The sequence below is a fragment of the Strix uralensis genome, chromosome 19 (assembly GCF_047716275.1).
Source record: "Strix uralensis isolate ZFMK-TIS-50842 chromosome 19, bStrUra1, whole genome shotgun sequence".
NCBI lineage: Eukaryota > Metazoa > Chordata > Aves > Strigiformes > Strigidae > Strix > Strix uralensis.
In genome coordinates this window covers 9,977,777-9,987,390 of record NC_133990.1, presented here as the reverse complement: position 1 = coordinate 9,987,390, position 9,614 = coordinate 9,977,777, and the positions used below count along the sequence as shown (strand labels likewise).

General features: G+C 61.1%; 2 protein-coding genes across 3 annotated transcripts; both read right to left on the bottom strand.

The window, feature by feature from the left end:
* Positions 1 to 88: 88 nt before the first annotated feature.
* LOC141952163 (CMRF35-like molecule 6) lies at positions 89 to 1,126 on the bottom strand. 2 transcript variants are annotated; one of them, XM_074889281.1, is made up of 3 exons: positions 1,048 to 1,126; positions 601 to 939; positions 89 to 428 (listed from the first exon to the last, which is right to left on the bottom strand). In XM_074889281.1, the coding sequence occupies exons 1-3, from the start codon at positions 1,085 to 1,087 to the stop codon at positions 247 to 249; spliced, it is 561 nt and encodes a 186-aa protein (XP_074745382.1). In that variant the 5' UTR covers positions 1,088 to 1,126; the 3' UTR covers positions 89 to 246. The 2 variants fall into 2 exon arrangements, with proteins under 2 accessions (XP_074745382.1, XP_074745381.1); XM_074889280.1 differs by having other exon boundaries at positions 601 to 1,094.
* A 1,845-nt stretch (positions 1,127 to 2,971) lies between these two features.
* LOC141952248 (CMRF35-like molecule 7) lies at positions 2,972 to 5,048 on the bottom strand. Its single transcript, XM_074889470.1, has 4 exons — positions 4,864 to 5,048; positions 4,118 to 4,453; positions 3,577 to 3,664; positions 2,972 to 3,368 (listed from the first exon to the last, which is right to left on the bottom strand). The coding sequence occupies exons 1-4, from the start codon at positions 4,919 to 4,921 to the stop codon at positions 2,993 to 2,995; spliced, it is 858 nt and encodes a 285-aa protein (XP_074745571.1). The 5' UTR covers positions 4,922 to 5,048; the 3' UTR covers positions 2,972 to 2,992.
* Between the last annotated feature and the right edge of the window lie 4,566 nt (positions 5,049 to 9,614).

Genomic DNA, 9,614 nt, shown 5'->3' with positions numbered 1-9,614 from the left:
ACCGCCCGCCCCGTCGAGGCGGAGCGCCGGGAGTCCCGGGGCTGCCCGACCGCGGGGGCCGCCGGAGAGAAGAAACGGAGGCACGGAGTGGTGGCGGAGAAGCTTTATTGCAGCCGCCGGCGGCGGCGGGAAGGCCGCGGCGGGGCTCCGGTGCTGCCGCTCCCCCCGCGCCGTCGGGGCCGTCGGGACCGGGGCGTCCCGGGGCGGAGCGGCGCCGGCTGCGGCCGTGGGACCCCCGGCGGAGGCTCAGCCCCGCAGGCTGGCCCACAGCACGGCCCCGCTCATGGCGAGCAGCGCCAGCACCTGCAGCCCGGCCAGCACCGGGAAGTAACGGAAGGAGCCGGGGCTCCCCCGAGGAGCGTCCGTGCCCGTGGCTGGCGGCCGGGGGATGCTCGGAGGGAGGGCGGGGGCCGGGCTGAGCGTCGGGGCTGCAAACGCGAAGAGGGGACAGATGCAGCGGGTGCCCGCCGGGCGCTGAGCCACCCTTGTCCCTCTCCATCCTCCCACTTGCCGGGTACCGTCTCCTCCCCCAGTGCGGCCCCGGCCCCGCCCTGTGGTGGGCACTGGTGCTGTGCGGGGGGGGGACGTTCGGGGACTGACCTGGGGCCACGATCACCTTCACAAAGTGACGCTCATCAGCCTTGAATGCTCTCATTCGCACCCCACAGACGTAGGTGCCCGCGTCCCCCTCGGCCAGACCCTCCATGGTCACCGTGAACTCCTGCCGTGTGCGATTGTCCCGGATGGAGAATCGGTCCCGCTGCACCGCGGGCTGCAGACTCGAGGTGATGATGATGTAAGCAGCACAGGTGTAAAGTGTTCCCGGATAGCACCAGAATTTGGGCTTCATCTCGTGGCCGGCCCGGTATGTGCACTTCACCGAGAGGGACCCTCCTACGTATCCCCATACGGTGCTGGGCCCCCTCACTGCCCAGCAGCCTGTGGAGACACATGGAGCTGCGGGAGTGCTGCCGCCACCCTGACACCTCCTGCCCCATGGGGCTGGTCCAGTGTGGGGCTTGCGGCCCTGGGGTCCCTCAGCCCTACCTGGCAGCAGCACCCCAGCGAGCAGCAGCAGGAGCCCCATGGGCAGGCTGGCTTGGGCTGCCTGGCCGCGCAGTCCTCCTGCCCCTCACGCTCCTTCCTTGTGTCTCTGGGTCTTTGCTTCCTCTTCTGCCTGGGGTATCAAATTTTTTGCTGCTGGAGGTTTAGCAAGAGCGTGGGGTGTCTTGTTTCCTGTGGTCGCAGCCAATTTCCTGCCTCCCCTGTCACTGAGAGTACTGTGACGCACTGAGCCCAGATGCCCTGCTCCTGCCCCTGCCCTAGGGGCTCCTCTTTCTGCCCCTGGCACAGCCCCCGCCCCAGCAGGGTACAGTCCAGCCTTTCCCTGCCTCTCTGCCACAATCTGGCCAGGCAGGGCACCCAGTGGGGGATCTGCCTCTTGAGGGATGGCTCAGCCCTGCACAGGGACCCCCTAAGCCCCAAACGTGCCCCCAGGCTGGGGGCAGTGCTCCTGTGTGGGCACCCTGTTCCCACCGGGGGAAATGCAGAGAGGGAGCCCCAGCCTCCTGCCCCTTTGCAGCTGGATGCGAGCACCCATCCCCGCTGCCCTGGCCATCACGTCCCTGCCGGGCTGTCCCCAGCACAGGCCCTCATCGGCTCAGTAGCTCCATGCCCAGGGCCCTCCAGGTTTCCTCCCTGTCCCCGTTCCTTGTCCCTTAGGAGGAACCAGCCCTCCCAGTGTCCTCCCTCCCACCCATCAGCAACTTGCCGAGCCTGCGCTGGGTTGGGCAAACCCTTGGGAAGAAGCTCCCAGGGGTGAGGGAGGGTTTGGGGACAGGCAGGACAAACACAGCCCATGCACAGGGACCGGACCCGTGCTGGCGTCTCAGGGTCTTTATCCTACAGCCACGGGCTGGTCCTGGCTCAGACCAAAGCTTCACAAGCAGACCTGCTGCTGGTGCCATCGTGAAGGCGAGGAGACAGCTTTATTGTCAACGAGTTTAGTGCTGAGGGTGTTCCTCAGTGGAGACACAACCGAGCTGTCCCTGGCCCTGAACCCTGGTCCCCGACAGTGGCTGTCTGCAGGCAAAGGGTCCCTGCCCTGAGCAACACCCGGGCCGGGCTCTGGGCTGCTGGGGGTCCCTGTGCAGTTGCTCCCAGGTCCCTTCCCCTGCAGGGAACAACCTGGGAGTCCTGTGATTCCCCATGGCTCTGCCTTAGAGCTTCCACCTCCATCCCCTCCACACGTGGTGGCTCTGGGGCAGGGCTGTCCCCACCTGACAGTGCTAGGACATGTCCCTGGATGGGGCACTCCAGGGATGGGAGGTCTCACCCACTTCCCAGGTCCCCCCTTCCTGGAGCTTCCCCACTCCCGTATGTTCACCCAGGAGATGGCACTGGCCAGGCACAGGAAGATGAGGCCCTTTCAACCCCACCAGACAATGAACAAAGAGCTGCGACCCCAGAGGGTGGGAGCACAGCCCTGGCCCCTGTGCTCCCGGTGGGCTCCCGGCACCGAGCTGGCAGGAGCAGGCAGCGGAGCGGCAGGGAGAATGAGATGTGGGACCCATGGCCAGGCTCCCCACCCCGCTCCTTCGCAGAGGTTTTGCCACGTGGGGCTGGAGTGGGCTGATACCCTGGTTCATGCCTGTGTCTGGCACCTTGGGCTTAAACCGAGCTGAGAAGAAACGTCTCTCCTCCAAAGCTTTCTGGGGGGACGGTAGTGAAGCTGCCGTGAAACGTGGGATGTGGTGTAGCCCAGGAGGGGCTCAGCTGGTCTGTGGTGCAGTGGGCACCTGTGTGGCCCCCTGTGACCCCATGTCCCTGCAGCCATGCCACAGCATGTCCCCCCATGGCCCCACACATCAGCCACCAGAGCCCCAGGCAATGCCAGCAGCCGAAGAAGGGAGCAGACGGACAGACAGATGGACAGGCACCTGCAGGATACCCAGGCTTTATTGCAAAATTTTCTTCAGTTGGCAGCTCCAGCTCAGCAGACGCCGGCTCTCTGCACCCCCAAACTGCCCCTCTCCAGCGCAGGGGCTGCCAGGAGGGGCCAAGGCTTCACAGGGGGAGAAGCACCCAGAGCCGAGCAGCTCCTGGTGCAGGGCAGCTGTGATGGGGAGCACAGCGCTGGCAGGGTGGGGGGCAAGGGGGCAGGAGGACGCTCCTGTGGCTCTGAGGTGGTTGGGGCAGGTGGGCAGCCCGGTGCCCTGGTGCTGCCGGTCATCTCAAAGAGCTGCAGGTTTTCCCGGTCACAGCTCCTGCACCGGCTCCTCACCCAGGCAGCCCCACACACCAGGGCCAGCACCACGGACGCCTTCACGCTGAGGAAGAGCAGGAGGTGGGTGACGCTGAGCGGGGACCTGGATAGGAGAAAGGAGATGATGCTAGAGCTTGAGTAAGGTCTGGGTAATGAGGATGGAAACTGGGGCTCTTGCATGTCTGCCAGCCACGCCACTTGCTCCTGGGATATCCCTTGGGGCTGCTGTAACTGGGGGAACCCAGGGATGGGGGTGGCATGCAAGGGAAAAAGTGTCTTCTAGCTTGGCCAGACCCTGAGCCCTGACTCACAGCACTGGAGGCTCCTCAGAGTTCATGGGGCCCAGGAAGTTGGTGACCAATGGGCTCACGTTGCTGCCCTCGGATGTGGTTGAAATAGCTATGAAAAAAAACACAGAGTCAGAGCAAAGTGGAGACCCCCCCGCACCCCATCCTGCCCCCTGCGCAGGGGTCTCTGCCCCAAGAGTTCAGGCACAGAGGTGCAGGAGGTGGAAATGAGGGTGTCCAGGCAATGCACTGGGCACTGAGGAGGAGGAGGAAGAAAAAGGGGGATTTTACTGGGAGGGGCAGGGAACCCCAAAGGACAGGCTTGTGGAAGCAGAGATGCTGAATGGGAGCGAGGGAGAGGCTCTGCTCTGCACGAAGCTCCGTACAGCCTCCTCCGTCCCTCACCCAGATTTGCACCAGGGCAGCCTCCAGCAGGTCTCGGTGCCTGCAAGGAGCTTGTTCCCACTTTGAGAACTCCTGTGTTCCCCTGGCTGGGGACGCCCTGTCCCCAGCACTGTGACAGGCTCCATTGCATGCCCCTGCTTTGTTCCCAGCCTGGCTTTACCTGCAGAGACCATCACCTCGATGTTGTGCCGCAGGTTGAACCACAGTGTATTACTCAACCCGCAGGAGTACCAGCCTGCATCACTCGGCGTGACACCGCTCAGCGTCACCGTGAACGAGCGTGCCATGTGGTTGTCCCTGATGGACACGCCATCCTGTGTCACTGTCACCTCCGAGCCGTTGGTGTGGGCGATGTAGGTGAAGCAAAACCAGAGGAATCTTGGGCGGCACCAGTACTTGGAGTAGAGCTCGTAGCCTGGCTTGTAGCTGCAGGACACTGCCAGCGAGCTGCCCTGCTTGGCCATCACGTGCGTGGGGCCCGTCACTGCCCAGCCACCTGTGGGGGACAGGGAGAGGTGCTGCAAGCACGTACCAGCATTGCCTTGGGGACCTGAGGATACGGGATCTGAGCCCAGGACGACCGGGGCCACCCTGTCCCAAGTGTATCCGTGCACTCAGCAGTGCAGAGATGAGATGTCCCCAGTCATTAAAAAAGAGCCCCCGTCAACCATGCATGTTATTAAATGAGCAAAAAGCCTTATTAGCAGGGTTCGTATGACAGCAATACAAGCAGATCTCAGAGATCACCCCCTGTAGCCACCCACTGGCCACAAGAAAAGGACGGTATTAGCTGGGCTCTTGCCGTGACCGCGCTGGGCTTCCTGGGCTGGCTGGGTCCCAACCTCTCCACAGCTCTGCCAGAGCCTGTGGGGTGGGAACCGCCTGCCCTGTGCTCCCGGGTCTCACCTGAGAAAAGGGTCCAAACCAGGAAAATCCTCATTTTCCAGCTTCTCACTCCCGACATGGATTTTTCCCTGTGGTTATTCACGAAGCACCCTGTGGGACAGAGCCAGGATCACATGCACCCAGGTCCCAGAAGTTTTCCAAGCCTCCTTCTCCTGTTGCTTCCTTGGGCAGTGTTTACCCACAGACCCTAGACGTCTTTTTTAAAGGCGGTTTCTTCCTTCCCTTTGCCAGGGACCATGACTCACCCTGGGGGTGTCTCATGAGAGAGACTCTCTGCTTTGCTCTGAAACAGCCACTGGTGCCAAAAGGTCAAAATGCAGCAGGTTCCTCCTTCGCGATGCCCGTCCCAGTGGTGAATGCAGCCCCTTCCCCATGCACAGAGAGCTAAGGGCTTCGGGGGGCTTTGTAGGGAGGCTGGGGCAGAGCAGGGGTCCAGGGACTGGAGTAGAGTGAATGCAGGTCAGCCCCTGCAGATGGACCCGGTGAGACCATTGGGATACTCTCCTGGTCGTGATGGACTGGGATGGTGAACTGGGATGGTGGGCTGGGATGATGTACAGCCATCCTCGCTGCACTGCTGCTCCCTGGCTCCCGATCCAGCTGCCAGTGGGATCTGGGCTGCTTTTGCTTGTTCTCTCAAGCAGAAGTGTCTCATTTCCCCCCAGAAATGCCTTTTTTGGTACAGCCATGGGTTTTGAGTGACAACACTGTTTTTCTCCTGAAAGTAAATGTTTCTGCTGAAAGTTTCAGAAACCCCAACATAAAAAGCAAAACCACTTCCCTGGCAGGTGCCTTGCTGATGGTTTTCTTCCTTGATACCCTTTGGAAAGAGCAGAAAGCACAAACCCCCAACCCTGCCAGAGGCTGAGGCTGCTCCTTCCCCCCACCCCATCCCCTCCCTGTCCCCCACCATGACAAGAGGAAGCTCTTCTTTCTGATCATCAAATAACCTTCTTCATTCCCAGTGAGCTATGTGAGTCAAGCTGCTGCAAACAGCAGCGAGATCTAAATTCAAGAAGTGGCTGGAGATTACAAACGTGCTTTCTGTTGATAAGCTTTCTTGGAAAGGCTGGGCAGCCAGGGCTCCAGCCACCTCCTCAGCTGCTCTCCTCCTCCTTGCTTGGAGTGTTGGTTCCCATTCCCCCTCCTAACTCAGCCCCAGCAGTACTGGAGTGCCCCAAGGACCCTCAAAGGGGACAGCAGCAGCAGAGCAGCTCTGTGGGTGCACCAGATTGTCCCCTCTCCCCTCCAGACCGAGCTCCCACAGAAGAATTTCTTTATCAGTTTCTCTGAAGCTAAAACAATGTGTTTGCTGACAAGCTGGGAAAACATCCCGCTCCTCAGCCTGTGCAGGAGTCAGGGAGGTGGTTTCTTGCCAACCGAGAGGCGTGGGTCAATCTGCCAAAGCAGCGCAGGGCCAGGGGACTCTCAGGGTCCCACCGGCTGGGGCCTGGTGCCAGCATGGCCTTGGGCTCCATCATCATGGGTAGAGGCTGTCACACCGCCGAGACGCCACGGTGATGGGACAGCAGCAGCCGCCTCCTGAAATGCTTCTTCACCTCCTCTGGCACAGCAAGGATGTCCTGGGGCTGACCATAACAGCATCCTCGGGGCTGGCCCCACAGGGACCCTCTGCCCATGAGGGATGCTCTGCTAGGAAAAGTAGGAAACCTCTTCTCCCGGGAAATGACGGCCAGGCATCCCCCCCACCTCCTCCTGGCACAGGGTGTTTGTGTAGATATCATCATCCTCCAGTTTAGGGTCCTGCTCCGTGTCACTGCGGCCACCCTGACAAGGGGACAGCGTGTCCCCACAGCCCTGGGGCACAGCTGGGTGATGCGGGAGCTGCCCAGGGCGAGCAGTCATGCTACATGGCCCCTGCCCACGCTGCCTGCACTGCCCACGCTGCCTGCAGCAGGGGCCCTCACCTCTGCCAGGTCCAGCTCGTTGTTGTAGATGGGGCCCTGGTCCAGCTCTGTGGCGATTCCTGGCTCGCACGGGGAAGGGGGGGCTTTGGTGCAAGGGGGCAACGTGCCAGAAAGCAGAGACACAGGGGGAGGTTTTCTGTGTTGCTGGGAGGGGAGAGGATCCCACAGCCCCATGCCCAGGCCAGGTTTGTCCCCCAGGTCCTGGGACGGGCATGGACATGTGACTGGGATGGAGCATGCATGGGCACTGTTACCTTCCCTCCTCCTGCGCAGGGTGCAGAGGAGCCTGGAGGAGCCGGCAGCAGCCGGGAGGGCGAGCAGGACCACACTGGGCACCAGGGTGCTCTGGGCTAGCCCCGCAGGACTGGAGGTGAGGGGAGAGGAACGGGGCTGTTCTCTCCCTTCCAAGGCTGACACTTCACTTCTGCAGTGCCCTGCGTGCCCATGCCCTCCTGCAGCCCCTCTGCAGCCAGGGGACAACGGCCTGGGACCCCATTGCATCACCCCCAAATGCCCAGCCTGATGGATGAAGACCCTGCATGTCCCCACAAGCCCCCTCACACAGGGACACCCACCGCTGCCCACAGCAGTGAGAGCCCCTGCCCTCCTCTGGGCCCACCCTGTGTCCCGTGGCCCCGGGCTCACCCCCTGCAGCGGTGGCTAAGGACTGATGTGGGATGGGTGCAGCCTCCTGGGGGCTCAGAGGGCATCAGCTCAACTTCTGGGCTGCATTTTGGCTGAGAGGGACATGCCAGGCCCTGCCAGCTCTCGAGTGTGTGCGTTCTGCTGGGGTCTACAGCACTGAGCTGGTCTGGGGGGAAGTGGGAGGTGTGAGAGACACAGAGATGAGGGAGCGGGAGTGATCCGAACGTCACCGGGAGCTGCCGTACAGCACCGAGGGCTGTGGCTGGGTAGCTGGGGGTTGGCTCTGCCAATGGTGCTCGCTGGGACAGAGTGGTTGGTGTGATGTGGGGCTTCCGCCTCTTCCTCCTCCTCCTCCTCTGTCTTTTTTATCCCAGGTATGACCATGCTGGGGCTCAGGGGAAAATCGGGAGCATGGCTGCATCACTGGAGCTGGTTCAGGCAGCAGCTCCCCCCGTGCTCCCGCTCCCCATTCAGCACTGGAGCTTCTCACAGACGATGAGGCTTGGGTTGCCCCTGGGAGCACGGGGCACCCAGAGGAGCTCCCCTGGCCCATGGCGGGGCGGGGATGGAGCTGAGCTTCCCCCTGGCTTGAGCTCCAGCTTGGCTGCTGCTGCCCAGGGTGCTGCCGCAGGGCTGTCCACATGCCCTTCATGCAGCATCTCCCTACTTCTTTTTTTTTTTTTTTTTCCATACGTGTGGGTTTTCTTCCTCTTTCTAAAACTGCTGCATAGGTTTCCATTTTGCAGCAGGGTGATTATACATGGGTAGATGACGAGACCTACCCAAATAGGGGCTTTTCCTTCTGCAGCTCCCCCACCTGGGATACGCAGCTGAAATCCTGATGTCTCCATGGGAGGCTGGGCTGGGGAGAGCAGGATGGGACCCCCCTGCAGCCAGGGTCCCCTGGGACCCTCCCTCCACCCCACCCTGACCTTTGGTCCCTTTGCTCTGTGCAGAGACCTGGAGGGAAAGGAACGAGGTGCCGGGTAAAAATAAAGAAGCAGAAGTCTGAGGGCTGTGTGGGAACAGGGGTGACCACACTGGCCACGGCACCACCTATTTCCTGGGGCACCTCGGAGTCACTGGGCATGGGGAGGGGACAGAGGTCACATCTCCAACCAGATGCTGATCTCCCCTTCCTCCCCACGACTCCTTATGGCTGAGCACCAGAACTGGGGAGAATGAGATGGGTCTGCCAGGGTGCAGCATCCTCTGGTCCCCTGCAGCCTGGACCGGGGATGCTGGGCTTTTAATCCCTGACTGGGGGATATTTTAAACACATCCCAAATGTTCTGGTCTCATCTCATTTAATAACCTCATGGCAAGGTGGGGATAAACAGTGCTGGCCTGGCAGACCTTCTCACCCTTCCCCTGGAGCGGGAGGAGGCTTGGCAGAAGTGGCTCAGAGGTGGAGGCTCCAGCTGGAATACGCGTGGGGAAGGCACCTACAAAGGAATTTGCTGACTGGGGATGTCGAGGGCAGCTCAGTTACCCGAAAGTAGCCAGAAGCAGCTCTTCAAAGAGCCACTTTAGTAGAGAGGCTGGGGTAATTTTCCAAGCCACATCCATACTATCACTATCAGATGAGAGGTACAGTTCCCCCTTCCCTTTCTCTGTTTCAGGTTTTGTTTCTGGGCAGGATGAGCAGATGCCCAGTCCAGTGCAGGGGCTGGGACACCTGGCACAGCCCAGGGCTGATTCCTCCCCATGTCCACAGTCCCCAGGACACTGTTACCCTCCAGAGATCCCCTGACTCCATTGCAGTGGCTGAAGGCAGATCTTCCTGCCCCTGAGGACACTGTAGGATTTACAGCCACCCAGCACCCACATTGCAACTCCCACCTGAGGTTTTACTCTATTTCTCCTTTCAGCTGTTGAGTGAAGGGGCCCTGGCTGCAGTGGGGACGCTGGCTGGGGGGCGTTGATGAGGATTTTGCAAAGGGGATGGCTCCAGCTCAGCACCTCGGCCCCAAACCACCTCAGCAGCCTGTGAACCTGCTCCTGGAGGGGAAGAGCAAGATGGGAGTGGGCAGGAGTGAGGAGCCCCAGCGCACCGACATGAGAGACTCTATTACATGAAGGGCTGAGATACTTATCCCAATTAAAGCGAGTGTCAGGTTGAAAGTGATGAAACCAGAAAGGGAGGGGAGCAATTCAGACAGAGACTGATGCAGCAGA

Coding starts and splice junctions, on each gene's coding strand:
- LOC141952163 (XM_074889280.1), bottom strand. CDS start 1,087: ATGGGGCTCCTGCTGCTGCTCGCTGGGGTGCTGCTGCCAGGTAGGGCT. Junction 429..600: donor GAAGGTGATCGTGGCCCCAG/GTCAGTCCCCGA, acceptor TCGCGTTTGCAG/CCCCGACGCTCAGCCCGGCC.
- LOC141952248 (XM_074889470.1), bottom strand. CDS start 4,921: ATGTCGGGAGTGAGAAGCTGGAAAATGAGGATTTTCCTGGTTTGGACC. Junction 3,665..4,117: donor CGAGGTGATGGTCTCTGCAG/GTAAAGCCAGGC, acceptor TTTTTTTCATAG/CTATTTCAACCACATCCGAG. Junction 3,369..3,576: donor TCTGAGGAGCCTCCAGTGCT/GTGAGTCAGGGC, acceptor TCTCCTATCCAG/GTCCCCGCTCAGCGTCACCC.